Here is a 20,360-nt window from a genome sequence, read left to right as displayed (position 1 = left end):
TGGGAGTATACTCTGCATGGTAGAAATAAACCCATCCCTGGGCATCCTAAATGCTTTCAAAGCCCCTCCTCCTTGCAGGGGAGCTTGAAGAAGGCCCTGGCATTTGACTGAGTGGTTTATGAAGTTTGCAGGGACCAGTCCTGAGGGACCTGAAAACATACCACCCTCTTCAGCCTGTAGGTCCCTGTACTAGTGTGACCATTCAGCGTAGAGAACCTTGGGGCTGAATGCATTTGTCTGGCCCCATGAGCTCAGATTCGTGATCTTCTTGCTGGTCCATGTGAAGCGTCCCAGCCATCAGAGCTCTGCTCCTTGAAAGTTACAGTGACTTGAGCATTGCAAGTTGTTCTAGATGTCACGTATCAGATATCTGAGAAATCTGGGGGCCAGCCCAGGGATGTATCAAATCAGAATTTCCTATTAGTGTCTCTCCCTGCTGCAAACTCAGGGCCCGGCACAAAGCAGATAGATAATACGTACTAAATCACTACTCATTAAATGTCCCTTACAAAGTTTACTCCAGATATCACCAGGCAGTTCTAGCAGCTGCATCCCCACATTTTGGTTTTACGGGCATTTATCCCTCCATATGGTCCATGGACACCTGAAGCATTAGGCTTAAACCAAGTGTTTATACTTAGCATGTGAGCCCCTGCAGTGTACTGGGATGGTTCACCGTGTACTGAGCGTAAGTCTGGTTTAACCCATCTGATGACCTCTTTCATCATGAGCAAGTGGTAGCCCTAGACCATGTAGTCTTGTAAGTCACTTCCAGCCATAAAAATGTGTTTTTATAAATCTTATGTCTAAATGCATTGAAGAAATTCACTATGAAAAGGAAGCCTGTAATCAAATACTCTGACCAAAAAGAACCTCTGTATTCATTTTCTATTACTGTATAACGAACGACCACAGACATTGTGACTTACAACAGCATACCTTGATGGTCTCACAGTTTCCGTGGGTCTGCAGTGGGGACACAGCCCAGCTGGGCCCTCCACTCCGTTTCACAAGACTGCAGTCAAGGTGTCAGCCAGGCTGCATTCTTTTCCAAAGCTCGAGGTCCTTTTCTGAGCTCATGTGGTTGTTGGCAGCAGTCAGTTGCTTACATTTGTAGGTTTGAGGTTCCATTTCTTGTTGACTGCAGCCAGGGGCACTCTCAGTCCCGTGATACCCCCTGAAATTTCCCTCTGGTGGCCTTTCATAGTCTCTGTTAAAACAGGGTAGCTTCCTTCTCCAAAGCCAGGTGGAGAACCTTCTCTCTAGTCTGCTGAGATGCAGTCTTACATAAATAATGTAGCCAAACCAAGGGAGTAACAATCTCTATATCTTTGCCATATTCTATTTTCTAGAAACAAGACACAGGTTCTAGGGGAGGGGACTGTACAAGAGAGTGACTCACTGGGGGCCAACTTAGGGTATGTCCATGACATTCACCATCCCCTAACTGCAAGAGAGTTACAAGAATTTCCTAATGTCTGCATTTACTTAAAGACAAAGAACTTTGGTTAGTAGGATTAAAATCCCTTTTCTTCTTCCATGGTCTTCCTAGTCTGATCAAAACCCCTACGTCAAAGTGGGCAAGTGATAAGTGGAGTCCCTGCTGTCATAAATATATCCACACACTTCATCTAAGTAGTGGCTAGAAGACAGTCAGTGAATCCTACACTATTTAATGTAGGAACTAGAATCATCAAGAGTAAGGAGGAAGTGGAGAGAAGTCCAGAGGAACTGAGTAAAACGGAGAGGTTTTAAGAAAAGGAGGTAGGCTGTGGAAACAGCCTCTTTCTTATGTTATTCCAAGGAAACACCTGCCTATAAAGCAGCAGTTCTCAACCGGGGGCGTTTTTCCCTCTACGGGACATTTGGCAATCTTCAGAGACTCTTTTAGCTGTCTTGACTGTGGTGGGGGTGGAGAGTACTACTGACATCTTCTGGGTAGAGGCCAGGGATGGTGCGAAATATCCTACAACACACAGGACAGCCCCTACAGCAGAGAGTTAAGCAGCCAAAAATGTCAGCAGTGCTGAGGCTGAGAAGCCTGGCCGTAAGACGCCCCTTGGGGTTGCTTGATCAACATCCCTTTGCCCTCAGAAATAACACTAAAGTCCTTGCACCACTCTCCAGGATCACCTTCTATGGGCAGGAGTGATGAATGATGGTGTTCCATGCATGCCAGGTGTCTCCATGTTCTGTGAAGAGCCAGGACATCACATTGTTCCCTCACCAATAGCAGCCATTGCCTTCGGGGGGCAGTTGGTAGCTCCCCACATGTGACCATCCCCCTGAGCACTGGAGAAAGCGGTTGGCTGCTGTTAACAGAGAAAATGAAAGAACGTGAGATGATTGAGCCCCAAGTAGAGACAGTGAGAGAGTGAATAAATTGGGGGCGGTGACAGTCAATACCAATAGGCACCCGTCTCAGAATTTCTGGGCAGTGGAGATTGACCCGCCAGCTAGCTGTCTTCTTTCAGCTAAGGTTAGAATGGGGGTGTTGATTAAAACCCCCCATGACTTAGCCATCTGTGATTTTATAATTCTGAGCAAACTTCTTGATCTGTTTTGTTTTCCAGGTGGAGCCCAATACCAAAGTGTTTCCAGCAGTCTTCCTGCAGCCTACGAGCACGTCCTTGTTTCAGTTTGAACTTGGGAAGCTGAAGGTATTGATCTGCCCTCTTACCCAATGGCTATGATAAAAGAAGGCAGTGTCGACCATTAGGGGAAAAATCCTAGGCCTCCGAAAACAAGGGAATCCCTTCTCATACACCACCTCACCGGTCCCCCCAACCTGGCCCCTATACTTGCCCGTGAAATTCTTATGACAGAAGGTAGGTTCTCATTTTCCTTTCTCCCACTTCTACTGGGTGCTGAAAGAATTAATTAATGCTAATATAACCCATTATGCAAGATCTGAATTAGGCTGGTAAAGCCTTAGAAGTCTCGGGATTCATTTCTCTCTCTGTAGTTTATACTAACCATATTGGTGATCACGGGCCAGGTTGCATTTTCCAGCAACTGAGCACCTCTGTAGTGCACACGTTTCCCTCTCAACACCTTTCCACCTTGCCCCAGAACTCAATGCCCCTGTCGGCGGCCATATTTAAGAGTGAAGAGAAGAACCCAGTTCCGCAGTGTCCACCTCGGCTGGATGTGCAGACCATCCAACCCGTGCTCTGGAGCCGCATGCCCAGCAGCTTCCTGAAGGTGGAGACAGAGCGGGTGAGCGAGCGCCATGGCTGGGTGGTGCAGTGCCTGGAGCCCCTGCAGATGATGGCACTCCACATCCCGGAGGAGAACAGGTAGTGGAGGGGCCCCCAGAGGATGGGGCAGGCCTGGCAGGCAGCAAGGAAAGGGAAAGAGCCTCAATGGCCAAGGGCCCTGCTCAGTCCATTGACTTCCCAGAAACTTCAGTTTCTCTCTCCCTTCCTCACTTTCATTCTTCACTTGGAAATATAGCAGGATATTCAGTATGATATGCCTGCCACAAGCCTTCACCGCAGCTCCAAGTGCCTGCAGTCAGGAACATTTCCAACCATTTAATTAAAAACTCCAATGTGACCCTGAAATAATGACAAGAATGGGGGAAATGAGGCATACCTAGCTTGCTTAGAGAACGAAGAATGGGCTCCTAGGCTCCTTCTGCTAAGAGGTACTCTTGGATTATGGTCTACATTCAATCTCCACACTCTCACTTTCTGGCCTTGTGGCCTTGGGTAAATTACTTACTTCCATTTCCTCATGATACAGTAAAATAAATGACCACCCAAAGGACTGCTGGGAGAAACAAATGAAATTGTGTAGGTAAAATCTAGTAGAGTTTCTATATGTCATAAGAATTAAATAAATTTTACTGTTAACATATTATGACCCCTTGATCTGTTGGGCGAAAAACAAAGTAATGGGGAGTAGAAGGATTTGACACCTGAACAGCTCCCATTTAAGTATTCGACTGGGTCATGGACTGAGGCAAGACAGACTAGTGGAGGACAGGAACAGTAAAAGACAGGGGCCCAGCCAAGTAAGTCAATTGCAGAGGATCCTCACATCCATGATGGCAGAGCAAGACAAAACAGAAAAACTGAGCAGGGAGCAGAGACCGTGGACCCCCACAGATGAGGGACCAACACACTGACTTCCAAATAGGCTTCTAAAGTCAGGAAGGAGAAAGTGAATTGATTATGCCAACTGAACTCAGGTGGGGAAGTGTTTTCTCTTTGGACAAGAGCACAAGTGTGTTTGTTTTCAGGGGAAGGAAAGCCCCGTAGATGGTGGTAGATTGGAGATGATACAGATGGTGTATATGGCAGATGGACAGAGGGCTTCAGCTTCATCTTCTGAGGAGTTCTTATATCAGAAAACAGAAGTCCCCCTTACACCTACAGATAAGAGGACCAAGGCACCTCTATTACATTCCTGAATGTTTTCAGTTTTTCAGTTGGGAGGCTTTCCTTAAGAAGGAGGACTTTCATATTTGGGATCGAAACCAAGTCTTTAAGTCTTTCGGACTTTTGAGATTCTTGTAGTTAGAGAAGGAGGATCATCAGGAACTGGGATATGGACCAGAACTGAGAGAGGAACGGTAATCTGCGAGGGAAGGGAGGGTAGATGTTCCTCCATCTTCTATCCCCTTTGCCCTCATTGAGTTGTGCACAGTGCCTGGGGATTCAAAGAGAAGCACTCTGCTGCATTCGGGTGTATTCTTGTCCCCGTGGAGTGGTTGACTGCTTGTCCCCCACAGGTGTGTGGACGTCCTGGAGCTCTGTGAGCAGGAGGACCTGATGCAGTTCCATTACCACACGCTGCGACTCTACAGCGCCGTGTGCGCCCTGGGAAACAGCCGGGTGGCCTACGCCCTGTGTGGCCACGTCGACCTCTCCCAGCTCTTCTATGCCATCGACAACAAGTACCTCCCTGGCCTCCTTCGCTCTGGTTTCTATGACCTGCTCATCAGCATCCACCTGGCCAACGCTAAGGAGAGGAAGCTAATGATGAAGAATGAGTACATCATTCCCATCACCAGCACCACCGGGAAAATCCGCCTGTACCCAGACGAGTCCAAGAGGCACGGGCTGCCGGGGGTGGGCCTGAGAACATGTCTCAAGCCAGGGTTCAGGTTCTCCACCCCTTGCTTTGTTGTAACCAGTGAGGAGCACCAGAAGCAGAGCCCCGAGATCCCCTTGGAGATTCTCAAGACGAAGGCACTGAGCATGCTGACGGAGGCAGTGCAGCACAGCGGGGCTCACATCCGGGACCCTGTCGGCGGGTCTGTGGAGTTCCAGTTTGTTCCTGTGCTGAAACTCATCGGGACCCTGCTGGTCATGGGGGTGTTTGATGATGATGATGTCCGGCAGATCCTCCTCCTGATCGATCCCTCTGTGTTTGGGGAGCACAGTGCAGAGACAGAGGACAGAGCAGAGAAGGAGGAAGTGACCCAGGTGGAGGAGAAGGCAGTGGAGGCTGGGGAAAAGGCCGGCAAGGAGGCTCCAGTCAAAGGCTTGTTGCAGACCCGACTGCCAGAGTCAGTCAAGCTGCAGGTAACTCAGGGCAGCCAAGTTCCTGCCCTTGAAAAGAGATGGGGAGGGTGAGAGTGCAGCCTGGAGCTAAGGCTGGGACTCAGGGCACCGGCCTAAACCTGGGGTGTAGCAGAGATGCCGAGAGAGAGCATTTGCTGGTCATGCTTGTTTCTGACACGACGTGTACTCGCTAGGTCAAAAGAAAAATACTAACCCTTACAAATAGGGTTATTTGTTTTTTAAGATTTATTTATTTGAGCGAGAGAGTGCAAGTGAGCATAAGGGGGAGGGGCAGAGGAAGAGGGAGAGAGAAACCTAAGCAGACTCCACGCTAAGCGTGGAGCCTGACATGAGGCTCGATCCCAGAACCCTGAGATCACGACTGGAGCCAAAACCAAGATTCGGACACCCAACCAACTGTGCCACCCAGGCATCCCAAGGCATGTGCTTTAGAATTGTTTTCATGGAACTAGTGATGGATGGGCCCTGATCTTTACCTCTTATTTTTGGGACTAAATGGCTCCTTGGTGAGATCTGTCTGTTTGGCTGTGGAACAGACCAGAGGAACTGGCTCATGGGGTGGCCACACTCACCACCTGCTCTCATTTGTTGCCGTGTTCTGATCACCAAGCCTACGGAGACCTGTTGCACTGGCATTCAAATCAACGGCCCTCTGAGCTAAGAAAAAGAGCCATGCTCACTTAGAGCTGCCCCCTTGTCATCACCCAGGAAACCTCAACATTTCCTAAGCATAGTCTTACCAGATGTAGGCTAGCATCGGTGATGCATTGAGGATGATCACTTTTGTCTTCTGGGCACTGAGAAAAGAAAAAGGAAAGTGAACAGAGCAGAACAGTCTTTCCACAGTCAGCCTGACTCAGGCCACTTACTAGCTCTATACGCTTGCCAAGTCAGTAGCCTACCAAAGCCTTAGCTTTACGATTTGTAAAATATGGATGATAATATAATAAACCATAATATTCAAATTTATCATTATAAAATGCAATATGGAATGTATTTTATCATAAAACATATTAACCTCCAAATGATGCTCTCTTAACCCAATGTGATGGGATTAATAGGTGGTCAGTTAATCAAAACACTGCATATAGAGAAGCATAACAAATTTTACATATATGCCTTCAACAATTTTATTAAAACATATGATGTGCTCTTCTGATGTGGAGCCAAGACCTTTTTTTAAATGTGAATCCCAGACTGGCATGTAGAGTCCTCCCTTTTGCATCAGTGATACCTGTCATGCACAGTTTGATGTGCATGATGGCCAGTTGGGGGATCTTTAAAATAGACTGTGGATTTAGAGGTAATTGGAAAGCAACCTGAGCACAGAATACTTCTAGATTGTAGTTGTCTAACTCACACCCAACTATTAGTATTTTCTAAAAAAAAAAAAACAACTTGTCTTTGGGCACCTAAATGGTGCAGTCAGTTAGGCATCCAACTCTTGGTTTCAGCTTAGGTCGTGATCTCAGGGTCATGAGATCGAGTCCCACATCAGGCTCCATACTCAGCACAGAGACTGCTTGAGTTTCTCTCTCTCCCTCTGCCCCTCCCTCCATGCGTGTGCATTCTCTCTCTCAAATAAATAAATAAATCTTAAAGAAAAAAACTTGCCTTTTACAGATGTTCCCTAGTCATTCACCTTGGTTTTCCTATTTCATTGGCACACATTCCTTCTAAATTAAATGTTGTCACTATCATCACAAGTGTGATGGGCATGTGCTCTGGGTGCTAGTTCACCTGGCAGAGGCAGAGCTGGGCAGGTATGCCGGAGACTGTCCTGCTACATAAGAGCACACCACGGTCAGGGGCTTTGCTGTCTGTGCCCAGACCGACTGGAGAGTGTCTGTTAGTCATGTGAAAGGTGAAGTGGAGATGGGTTAATAAATATTTTAGTATTTATTATTTAATAATTAATATTTAATAATTTACTAACTCACTAAGTTATGGCTATTGTTCTTATTAATAAAAGTTCAAATAGTGATAAGATTAGTAACAGTTAACAGTCCAAAAGAACTAATGACAGAAAAACACTGCCAACAGACAGAAAGAAAGAGGGCACCTGGGTGGCTCAGTTGGTTAAGCATCTGCCTTTGGCTCAGGTCATGATCCCAGGGTCCTGGGATCGAGTCCCACAATCGGGCTCCCTGCTCTGCGGGAAGCCTGCTTCTCCCTCTCCCACTCCCCACTGCTTGCGTTCCCTCTCTCACTGTCTTTCTCTCTCTCTCTGTCAAATAAATAAAATCTGAGGAAAGAGGGAAGGAAGGAAGAAGGAAGGGAGGGAGGAAGGAAGTAAAGAAGGAAGGAAGAAAGAAAAGAAAAGAAAGATGGAGAGGGGAACAGAAGTCTTTAGTTCCTGTCATCCAGAGCCAGAAGGTGTCAGGAAGGATCCAGAACTCACCTGTGCAGTTCAGTGGTGGTTCCTACCTGGAGGTGAGAGCCATGGAGGAACTCTCTTAGGAATGCTGTTCTCCCTCACCACAGGCAGATTTATTCTGTCTTTGGTGAGCTCATTTTCCTGTCATTCTCCAGGCCTTAGGATAAAGAGCTGGTGTCTGGATTGAGCTGACTTGGATTCCAGTGATGGCTCCATGGTTACTGTGTGAGCCTGGGCAAGTCACTTAGAGCACCTGAGGCTCAGTGTTACCCTCTGTAAAATGGGGATGCCAGCAGCTTAACCAGTGTATGCAAAGTATTGTTAAATTAGCATAAATATTCGCTTGTGTTGCAGATGTGTGAGCTCCTCAGCCATCTCTGTGACTGCGAGCTGCAACATCGAGTGGAGGCCATTGTAGCATTTGGCGACATTTATGTCTCCAAACTCCAGGCAAATCAGAAGTCCCGCTACAATGAGCTCATGCAGGCCTTGAACATGTCCGCAGCCCTGACTGCCCGGAAGACCAGGGAGTTCCGCTCCCCCCCACAGGAGCAGGTAAGAAACTCTTCCTGAGCCTCCCTGCCATTCCTACGGAAGAACTTGAACCTCATGGAACAGGGCACATGAAGCGTTTATATGCCTGGGGTGGCCATGAGAGCTGTGGGTGATTAAATGACCCAGCAGAATGCCAGGGGACAGGCCTGGAGTTAGGCTGATGGCAACGAGGAGCACCTGCCACTTAGATGGGGGAAGAAAACCCAACTCAAACTGCACTTGGGCACGGCTTCCTCCCTTCCCTTGCTCCCTCGTCCCCATTACCTATCATTGAGTCAAAGACCACATCACTTTCATAGCAGCAAGGATCTGCCGTTAGAAGAACGTCTGTCCAGTCCTTACAGAAGTCGCTGCTTTCTGTCAGAGATCAACAGAGCATGGTCAACACTTACCGATTGATGAGAGTAGATACACAGTCTTCCTCGTCCCCTTGCCCCGTGACCAAGACCCTCATAAAGCCTCCCAGCCCGGAAGCTAGGAGAACAGGACTGGGCAAGTGAGGTCCCTTCTGTGAGGTATTATCTTCATTCTTTGCAGTACCCCTGCCTTGTGGTCAGCCTTGCCCAGACGGGAGGGCTTGAAAGACTGAGGGTCCTCGTGAGCAACTTGCAGAGGAGGGCGGGACAGCTGAGGGAATAGTACTTTGTTTTTGTCCCTCTGCTCAGCTGTTCACGTATATCCTGCAGGCTGCTTGGCCCCAGCTCCCTAAGTGCTCCATGCCAGAAGCTCTTTCAGTGAAGAAATTTGTTTTCAGTCTCTGAAACCAGATCTTTGGATCTTGTCTATATTGAATAAGCAGCCTATCCATAAATTGTTGTCAGTATAATTACCACCACTTGGTATTAATGGTACAACTTGGTCTAATTACTTTCCTAACCTATTTTGTAGAACATAGATATTTATATCAGCTTAAAAATGAACCACATCTCTTGGCTTTTAAAAGATGCCCCTGAATGATACCAGCCTTGAAAAGAGTAGGTGAAGCTTACCATTTCTTTGCTGGAGGCAAAATGAGAAAGCCCTTTCAGTTGACTGGAGGAGGTAATTTGCACCATGCTGAGGGAAGTGCAGCGAGCCTGAATTACTCTTGAAGGCTTTACAAATGTTGTCTGGCTGCCTTTAGACTGGCAACAGGTGTGTGTGAACGTTTCTCATTTTGTTGGGCAAACGCTGACTCGTTTTGAGAGTAATGGGATGGAAGCATGATGTGGTGCCTGGCTCCTGTCTTGCCCCCCCCCGCCCCGTCGCTTGCTGCGTGGTCTTGGGCAATCGCCTTTCTGTGTCTCAGCTGCAAAATGAGGATGTCTGTATCTCCCTCCCTCCCTTCTTGTGAGGATCCCATGAGACAATGTGTTTAGTTTACTGAGCAGGATACGTGACATACAGTACACATCCTGTACGTGCCGTCATTAGCTTCCGTGTTGGACGTATTTGTATTTGCCTCATACCATGTTCTCTGACCTTCTGCCAGCGACTCACTTCTGCCAGTGAGTAGAGTTTATGTCTGTGTTCTGAGGCATCTGCTCAACCCAGCTAGGATGCGTTGTCCATCTAACACTGTCCTAACGGACCCACCCTATGATCCTGGCTCCTGGAAGGGCCACGCTCGCTCCCACTTCTCCTTTACCCCTGCTGTGATTCTTGAGCAGACCTCAGAATCACCAGAAAGGCCTAATAAAACAGATTGCTGACCCCCCCCCCCGGGGGCTCCTAATTCAGTAACTCTAGCGTGAGGCCCAGGAATTTATACTTTGAGCAAGTTTCCAGGTGATACTGATGCTGCTGGTCTAGGAATGAAATGAAAGAAGGAACACTAATTGCTATCAAATTCAGCTGTCCCACCTACCACCCCTCTCAGTATTCATTTCTAGAAAGAACCTACCAACAGATCTCTCTAAATAATTCAGAATTGAATATCAACAAAGGAGAATTTAGATCAGTTTCCGGGGGATAGCACTGCAAAATCTCTTGGAAGATTGGATGAATAAGAATTAGAATTTTAAAACAGTGATATGATTCTCTGATCTTTCTGTAACCTTTGAGGAGAAAAATAAAGCTTTTCAGTCTTATATCTATGTAGTATAGAGAGATGAAAAAAACATATACTTGGGGGATGTTACCAAGTACAAAAGAAGGCAAAACTAAGATCAGTCCAACGGTTGTTGGCAAATTAGCCAGGCATAGTCAGTAAGCCTTTGACTTTAAAAAGGGCATCATTGAAGGGTATGCCCTATGGAGGGGAAAATTCAGCTCACTCCCCATTTGATTTTCTGCCCTGGAGGCTGGTGGGCCCCTGCTTCCCAAGTGTTCTACCTAAGGAATGATCTTTCAGTAAAGAAATTATTTTTGACTCCCAAGCTAGATCTTCAAATCTTCTTTTTATTTAATAAACAACTTATCAATATATGTTGATACAATTACCATGTTTTAACATTGTAGAACAACCACAAAAATTACTTTTCTAACCTGTTTTATGTATTATTTTATTACAAACAGTACTTCTACCTACTGCCAAAAAATTGCTTATAGTAGTAGCTTTAAATAAGGAATAAGGATCTTCTTAACAACATTAAATATGGTTTTTCATGGTTTAATAAGAGATTATAAAGTTTTTTAACCTAAAAATCCTAAACAGAAGGAGAAAATATCTTTGCCTGGTGTGTGGGTTACCCTGGGGTCATGGGTCTTTGGAAAGAATTGAGACATTCCCGAATCTGAGCAGGAAATGAATGACCTCATTTTCACCAACTTGTCATTAATCTCTGATAGCATTTCTTTAATTACTGATGTAGGCAGCAAAGCAAATACGTGACTTTTCCAGCAACAGAAATTGCCTGGTTTTTTTTTCCATGTTGTATTACAGTGGTTGTCATACCTTGAAATATCATTTACATTCATCACTACTTCAAGATCACTGTGAATATGAGACCTGCCACCAGATCTTTTTGTTTAATGAGTTAATAAACAAGTACATATGTTCCTATATCACAGATTTCTTTTTTATGGTCTTGATAACTAGATTTCAGTATAATTGTTTCTCTATGTAATTTTCTATATTTTATGGTATGTATTCAAAATATTAATCTGAGAAGTAAACAGGGGGTTTCAACAGACTGTCAGAATCGTCCATGACATAAAAACAGTTAAGAATCCCTGAGACAAAACTATAAAGGAAAAGATGATAGTTTAACTACATGTTAAAACCTACATGTCAATAAAAAAAGTCCTGTAAAGTTAAAAGCTCACTAAAATCCAGGAAATATATTTGGAGTATATGTTACAAAGATTTAATAACTAGGGATGTGCAAAATACAGATTTTTAAAAAAATTTCTCAACAGAAAAATGGAGGAAGAACATAAACAGGAAATTTATAAAATATGAAATAGGGGCACCTGGGTGGCTCGGTTGGTTAGGCGTCCAACTCTTGATCTCAGCCCAGGTCATGATCTCAGGGTCATGAGTTCAAGGCCTTTGTTGGGCTCCACACAGGGCGTGGAGCCTACTTTAAAAAAAAGAAATAAAGAAAAATGGTCCTTAAGTATAGAAAAACAAAATTCAACCTCACCAATTAAATGCAAATTAAAGCAACAGGGATATGATATTTTTCACCCATTAAATTGGAAAATATTTGAAAATGTGTTAATTCTCATTACCGTAATGAAGATGGCAAAGTAATACACACTCTTGTATAAAGTTGGTGATAATGCAAATTGTTGTGAGCTTTCTGAAGGGTGATTTGGCAGTTCATATCAAAAGCCATTAAAATACGCAAATCTTTTGATCCAGTCATTTCACTTCTAGGAGTTTATCCTAAGAAAAATGATCAGAAATGTGAACAAAAATTATGTAAAAGGAAATGCAAACTTTATAAGGACAAAGAAATGGAAACAATTTAAATATGTCTTAACAAATCATAATTTTATGTACATTTTACATTAGTTGCTTATGCATATGATGAAATACAGTGTACCTATTAAAAATCAGTAAGGGGCACCTGGGTGGCTCAGTCATTAAGCATCTGCCTTCGGCTCGGGTCCTGATCCCAGGGTCCTGGGATCGAGCCCCGCATCGGGCTCCCTGCTCAGCCAAGGCCTGCTTCTCCCTCTGCCACTCCCCCTGCTTGTGTTCCCTCTCTCGCTGTGTCTCTCTCTGTCAAATAAATAAATAAAATCTTTAAAAAAAAAAAAGTAAAATAAGAAAGGCTCAAGATACATTGTTAAGTGGAAAATCAGACTTCAAAAATGTTTAAAGTGTGATCTCAATCTGCACACATGAAGACTGGGAGCTACTAGCTAAATATGTTTTTCTTTGGGCAGTGGGATCGCAGTAAATTTTCATTAGGGGTTTCCAAATTTTGTTCAATGAATAAATTACCATTATAATAAGAAAAAAAATTAAAGCTACTTTTAAACGTTGACCATCTTTTTTTTTTTTTAAGATTTTATTTATTTGAGAGAGGGAGAGAGCTCACATACACACAAGTAGGAAGAGAGGCAGAGGAACAAGCAGACTCCCCGCGGAGCAGGGAGCCTGACTTGAGGCTTGATCCCAGGACCCTGAGATCATGACCTGAGCCGAAGGCAGAGAAGGCAGATGCTTAACTGAGCCACCCAGGTACACCTGTTGGCCATCTTTATAAATGAGTTTGAGTTGGACAAAATTGGCAAAGAACGTTAGGTATTTAAGGCAGGATCTGAGTTCTTTTGACCAACACTGAGAACCAACCACCTATTCTTCTTTGTCCCTCAAAGATCAACATGCTTCTTAACTTTCAACTGGGAGAGAATTGCCCCTGCCCAGAGGAGATACGGGAGGAGCTCTATGACTTCCATGAGGACCTTCTCATTCACTGTGGTGAGCTTCTGAGGCAAAAGCTGTATCAAAGACAAGTCTGTTCCTGATTCATCCATTAGAAGCTAGTGGGGTTGGGAAGAAAGTTTTCTATTTAAAGGTGCAGTTAACCCTTGAACAACATGGGTTGGAGCTACACGGGTCTGCGTATGATGCGGAATTTTGTCTCCATAAACAGAGGACAGTACTCTATGTGTATTTTCCCTTCTTTATGATTTCCTTAATAACATTTTCTTTTCTCTAGCTCACTTTATTATAAGAATACAGTACATAATGCATATAACGTTTAAAAATATATATTAGTTGACTGTTTATTGTTGTCAGGAAGGCTTCCCATCAAGAGTATGCTATTTATAGTTAGGTTTTGGAGGGTCGGAGTTATATGTGGATTTTCCACAGTGCAGATGAGTGGCACCACTAACCGCTGCGTTGTTCAAAGGTTAACGGTACAATAGTAATCGCTCAAGAAATGATTCTGCCCAAACTACTTGGGTCAGAGAAGCTATAGGAAATAATTCTGGCATAACATATGACGGAAACTACCAAGAAGAAATTTTGTGAGATAGAAGAGAGTGAACAGGGTTTCTGAAGAAGGAAAAAAACCAATACTTAATATAAACCTCCCCCACTTTACTTAGTTGGACTCTGCTCCCAGCTAAACCAAGATTCCAATCCCCTTTCCTTCTTAGCTTTTGCAGTGATATAAGAATGATAACTTCTACAGTGATATAAGAATGATAACTTCTGCCCTGAAGAGTTCTAAGTCAGCAGTGTCCACTTTGATACATAACTGCTGATTTTAAATGGTTCTCAGCATTTGTGCTGCTTCTGCATGGGTGGATTGACTAATATATAAATAATAGATGGTCTTTTCATTTGAACTGACTCAATGTTAACTTTTTCTTTCTAGATACTCTAGAGCCCTTTTGGAGTTTAGGTTAGAAAAAGTTAAGTGTGGGGTTTGAAATTACTTGATGTTCTTGTACACAAGAAATCATCCTTTTAAAACTTGTCAAAAGACATCATAGAGGGGTGCCTGGGTGGCTCAGTCATTAAGTGTCTGCCTTCGGCTCAGGTCATGATCCCAGGGTCCTGGGATCGAGCCCTGCGTCGGGCTCCCTGCTCTGCAGGAAGCCTGCTTCTCCCTCTCCCACTCCCCCTGCTTGTGTTCCCTCTCTTGCTGTGTCTTTCTCTGTCAAATAAATAAATCTTTAAAAAAAAAAAAAAAACATCATAGAGGTAAATATGGGGAGCTGCCTATGGTATCTTCAGAAGGTTCCAGAAGGGTGGGAAGCAGACACTTTATGTTCTTTCAATCATATGGTGGTTTCATGTACTGTTTGAGGTTTTCACTCTGTTCTGTGCCTTGCTAGGTGTCCCCCTGGAGGAGGAGGAAGAGGTGGAGGAGGACACCTCCTGGACTGGGAAGCTCCGTGCCTTGGTGTATAAAATCAAAGGCCCTCCCAAGCCTGAGAAGGAACAGCCAACAGAAGAGGAAGAGAGATCGCCTAGTAAGTGACCATGCCTTTCAATCACAGTGCTCCTGACAGGGTGCTCTTCTATGACATAATGAAGGCAACTGGCTTTCTGACAGATACTGTGAGATGGACTGCCTAGACTTCAAAGGATGCATCTGGGCATTCTTTTATAATTGGTGGTGGCTATTGTGTATTTGGGGCTATGCTGCTCTTCCAGTTTAAGGAATTTACTTTCAGAGTCTTCTGAAACCTGAGGGATCTATTATTTTGGGTTTGCTCTTGCTGTCTAGTTAAAAACACCTATAAACAGGTTTCGGTTCTTCTTTGAGGTTTCGGTTGTCTTCCTCCTTTAGCCATTGTTGTTTCTGTCACCTCTGCTTCTGGTTCCTTGGCATTGCAAACTGCCTCCATAAGAAAATAATGATACAAAGGGAGTAAAAAAAAAAATAGGATGTGGGCTTTGATGGGGGTCATTTGGGAGTTTTGGCTATGATTTTCATAATGTAGCATCCTAGAGGAATTTGACCTTCAATTTTTCAACAACAAACCTTGTCCACGTTCATTTCTCTAAGCCTTATGGTAGACATGACTCCTACCGTTGTGACTCATGTTGAAAGAAGATCATAATTTGTTCTATTATGGCAGTTTACTGTCTATAAACCATTAACATTTCAAGAAGAAAATTGTGTATTATATGTAATTAGGATGCTCTTTAGTACCAAATTCTGCAAATATTTCATTTGTCTAAGGAAGGAACTTCTGAGGTTTGGCACAGTTGCCTTTTATCTTGTTCCTATTCCTGTCCATTTTGGAACATGCTTTCAAATCATAGACTAGAGCAAGAGTCTGCCAAGCTATGATTGGTTTGTCTGAAAACACTGCTTCGGGGTCCGTATATCTTAGTGCCCTTTATATTGACCTCCCATCTTTGCCACAATATCTCTGAAGGAAAGGAAGCCTCACCATTTTTCAGCACAAGTGTTGAAGCCTCTGGAAAAGTGAGTGGGGTACATGCACTGGCAAACCTTGATCAGTGCTATCCGTCACCATGGAAAGGGTAGGTCTTTGATGAGGACGTGCCAGCAGGATCCTAAGGGCACAAAAGTGAGTTTAGATCCCCTTTGTGGTTCCTGCCAAAGCAGAACTAAAAATAGATGGAGCTGACCCATATTACCTGCTGAGAGTCTATTTTGAAAGTGGATGCTTCTTTCTAACATATAATGTGTCACAACTGGGGGTCCCACAAGGTGGGACTTTCATGGTAGGTAAATGGAGTCAGATGAAATCACCTGGCTGTGTGAAGTCCCCCTAACTCTAAGAATGGTGTTCCAGAGATTGCAGTCTTCAGCACTGCTACCTTGGGCCTCAGGCAGAAAGACCATGTTCTGTCTGTTCTGGTGGAACATGCAAATGAGGCCACTCCAGTGTGAGACTCCATGTCTTCACCTCCTGCTGCTTCCCTTCCAGAAGGAGAATTGTGAGAGGTTCAAGCTTTGTGTTGTAAGTCTCCTATCCTGGATTTCCAGAGGTGGTCAAGCATGTCTGGTTGTCAGTAGACGGGTTCCCTGGTCAAATGTTCCAGAGACAGAAAGTCCCTCATTCAGGGCTGACATATGAAGAGAAAATCTTGAGAATAGTTTAACTGCCACACCCCCAAAATTGTTTTTAACGAATAGATGGAGACAATGTTTCTGAATACATAGCCAGTTGTGATTAAAAGGGTCAAAATACTTTAGAATATTAATAAGTTTGTCCACATTATTACTTACCTGATTTTTCTTCCCTTACGTTTGATAAACTATTAAAAATGCAGGTAATGACATGGGATAGTGAATTGACAATTCACCAAATACTTAACATGTATCAGTTTACTACTGGTGGGTTTTTTCACTCCTCTATTGTATGATTGATGAAAATAGTAGTCTGAAGAATTAGGGGATACTTGTTCATTTATTCTGTTCACCACTGCCTAGTTCCAGAAGGAGCTAGAAACAATTTCCAGGTGACTGAATGTCACCAGCCCGAGGTAACCAAGATGAGTAAAGCTGTGACTTGCTTCACATTTTCTGACTCTGGTTCCATGCTCTTTCCATTGTCCCGTAAAACCCCCAAATATAGCTGTTACATACAGAATGGCTTTTTATTTTTTTATTATGTTATGTTAATCGCCATACATTATATCATTAGTTTTTGTTGTAGTGTTCCATGATTCATTGTTTGCGTATAACACCCAGTGCTCCATTGAGTACCTGCCCTCTTTAATACCCATCACCAGGCCAACCCATCCCCCCCTCCCCTTAGAACCCTCAGTTTGTTTCTCAGAGTCCATAGTCTCTCATGGTTCGTCTCCTCCTCTGAAATCCCCCCCTTCATTTTTCCCTTCCTACTAGCTTCTTTTTTTAGAACACATAATGTATTATTTGTTTCCAAGGTACAGGGCTGTTTTAAAACCATTGTCTTTTTATCTGGCTTACTACACCTGTGAGGTGACTCACAACTATGACTCACTGCTACATGTAGGAAATCTAAACCTAACAGAAGTCAAAATTCTAACATGCCAAAGTTGACCAAGCCAAAGATCTGCACTCGGTGGGGTTTTCAGGGAAGGCGGTGCAGTCTCTCCTCTCTGAGCAGGGAGTGTTGCCCAGATGACCTGCCAGAAAACTTCAGCTTTTCTAGCCAAGAGGAATCAACAGTGTCCTGAACCTCATGAGAATCCTGCTAGCTGGCTCAGAGTTACAGCGATCTGCCTAAACTAACTCTAAGCCATATTGTCGATGAAAGCTGTTACAGTCTTATCAAAACATCATATGATAATGAAGAGGTAAAAAAGATCCAACAATAGTAGCCCGCCATACTAAGTCACATTTCTTTGCATATCCCAATCCAGCAAATTCCTGAGAAAATCTTTTGCCTGTTAGTTCTAAGCCAGGGCTTCTCACACGCTACAGTTGAGGCAGGGTTTCCTTGAATATAAATCTGTTGCCACTGAGTTACACCTCCAGAAGAGACCAACCAGCTATTTCCACTAAATTCTGAAATTAACCAAATGAAGACCCCCTGTCACTTTACAGCTCAAAGTTGGTGCATTCCTGATCTCTGTCATTCCCTGAATGCTCTCCCCATGGAGGTTTTTCCTGCCACTTGTGTCTGCTCTTACCCCATCACTGAGTGGCCTGAGATCCCTAACCGAAATTCTCTCCCGCCTAAATGTTGCAGCCTGTTGAGTGCTGAGGAGGAGAAAAATCTACTGTTGGCTCCGAAAATAAGTCTGGAGCCCAGCACAAATACTTACACACATAATGAGACAATTCGGTGGTAGGTCCATCTATGGCACTCAGGCAATATTTGTAAGCCTGGTCCCAGTCTCCCCAAACAGCTTCTCCCTTTGATGCACATGCACAGACACCTCCTCCATGAAGTCTTTCTTTCAGCCTCATCCTCCGTCCTTCTGCCCCCACCATTTCATGGCATTTCTAAAAGGGCATGTATGACCTTCCACCTTCCGTGGAGTATCTGTGTCCCCGTCTGTTTTCTTTACTGGGTCTTTGTGCTCAGACCGTATCTTCCCTGTTTCTGCATTTAACTCATTGCCACAAATCTGTCCGACCTCCAGTGTAGGTTAGTCATGGGGGGGCTCATGAAGATGAAGAAAATGAGGACCTTATAAACAACAGAGGAAAGACTGTGGACAGGAAACTCAATATAATCATGACTTTGGATATGCTATAATAAAAGTGTAGGTAAAATACAGCAGGTGGCCAGAGAGGAGGAGTTGGGCAGATTCCATAAAGAACATAGGTAAGTAAAGTAAGAAGGGAAAGACAGGGACGCCTGGGTGGCTCAGTTGGTTAAGCATCTGCCTTTGGCTCAGGGCATGATCCCAGGGTCTTGGGCTCGAGTCCTGCATCGGGCTCTCTGCTCAGCAGGGAGCCTGCTTCTCCCTCTGCTTGTCACTCCCCCTCCTTGTGCTTTCTCTCTCTCTCTCGCTCTCTGACAAATAAATAAATTCTTTTAAATAAAGCGGGGGGAGATATTTTTGATGAGAAGAGCTGCTTTGACAAAGCCCCGGAGCAGAAGAGTTCATGTCGTATGGCAGGAGTGGCAACAAAGTGAGACTGGTTGAATTCTAAGAGGAATGGGATGGGGTAGAGGGGAGAGGTAGGGTGGTTAGGACAGAGTGGCTTGGAAATCCAATTGTTAAACTACATTCAGCCTTAGAGTGTGACATATTAGTCATTGCCATGTATTTTCTACTACCTGGCCTTGCGTTGCAGGGAGGGGGTGCTTAACATTCACGTGGTAACCGCTGAGTCCTGAGCACTGTGTTAAGCACTTCTGTATTACCTCATGTAGTTCTCAAAATATGCAGTAGATGAAGTGGGTGATTTTATTCCTATTTGATAGTTGAAGAAACTGAAGTAAAGACAGATTAAGTAACTTGGCAGGATCACACAGGGGTGGCATGGAAGTTCAAGCCTTTGTCCACCTGAGTCTAGTCGCCATCCCTTTTATTTATATAATAATATCTTGCCCTCCCCCCGCCCCCTGCCAGGCAGTAGCTATGAAAGGTCTTTGAAGACCAAATTATCCATTTACTCAACAATAGTGAGGTAGTTATGAGCGTAGGGCTCTGGACTTTGGCCAGCTGGTCTTAAGTTCTTGCTCTGCTAACCTAATATCTGTGAGATTAAGCGAGTGACAACTTCTCTGTGCCTCAGTTTGCTCATCTGTAAAAACATAGGCCTATCCCTAATACCTTATTTGGTTGACATGAGGAATAAATTAGTTAAAAATTCAAAGTGCTTATAAGTGTGCCTGGCACAGAGTATGCACCTAATTTTAACTATTTTGGGCTATTAAAATGTTTGTTAATCACCCACCATATCTCAGGCACTGTTTTAGGCCCCAGTCAGCTCTGCTTTAGCAAGATGGCAATCCAGAGGATCGCCGTGCAGGATTATGGGAGGTATGGAGGCCCCCTGGGATGTCACTGCAGTGCTCTAGATGAGAGCTTCTGAGGACTCAAATAAGTATGGTGTAGCCGGCAGGATAATGGCCCCAAGGATGTCCACGTCCTAATCCCTGGAAGCTATAGATAGGTTAAATGGCAAAGGGGAATTTAAGGTGCCGATGGAATTAAGGTTGTTCTTCAGCTGGCCTTCGAATGGGGAAATCTGGATTACTGGAGTAGACCCAAAATAATCACCAGGCACTGTGCTAGGCACTTCCCATCATCTCATCCGCTTTATCCTCACAACAACTAGGTATAGTGACAGCCAGGTCCCCATTTTGCATGCCAGGCCAACAAGGAGAGAAGCAAAATAATTTGGACAAGGTTCCTGCAAGAAGTTAGAAAGAGGCCCAGACTGGGGTCATGTTCATAGGCAGGGCCCACACTCTTTCAGAGCACCATGCAGGGCTGCCCTGGCTGGGCCATGAGGCTGGAGAGACAGGATGGGGAGCAGGGACCTAGACGATATGCAGCCTGTAGCCCACCTCAACAGTTTCTTCTTCAGACTGAATGCACATAGGAACTCCAATAAAAGCGATTCAATCACTTT

General features: G+C 44.4%; 1 protein-coding gene across 1 annotated transcript in view; it reads left to right on the top strand.

Moving 5' to 3' along the window:
• RYR3 (ryanodine receptor 3) overlaps nt 1–20,360 on the top strand; it is a 523,406-nt gene that overhangs the window by 345,142 nt on the left and 157,904 nt on the right. Inside the window, exons 33-38 of the mRNA XM_027569112.2 lie at nt 2,574–2,660; nt 3,073–3,299; nt 4,739–5,534; nt 8,266–8,466; nt 13,219–13,321; nt 14,692–14,829. Coding sequence (XP_027424913.1) covers nt 2,574–2,660; nt 3,073–3,299; nt 4,739–5,534; nt 8,266–8,466; nt 13,219–13,321; nt 14,692–14,829 — 1,552 coding nt within the window. The remainder of the gene's footprint in view (nt 1–2,573; nt 2,661–3,072; nt 3,300–4,738; nt 5,535–8,265; nt 8,467–13,218; nt 13,322–14,691; nt 14,830–20,360) is intronic.

Source organism: Zalophus californianus, chromosome 6 (genome assembly GCF_009762305.2).
Source record: "Zalophus californianus isolate mZalCal1 chromosome 6, mZalCal1.pri.v2, whole genome shotgun sequence".
NCBI lineage: Eukaryota > Metazoa > Chordata > Mammalia > Carnivora > Otariidae > Zalophus > Zalophus californianus.
This window is presented reverse-complemented; position numbering and strand designations above follow the sequence as displayed.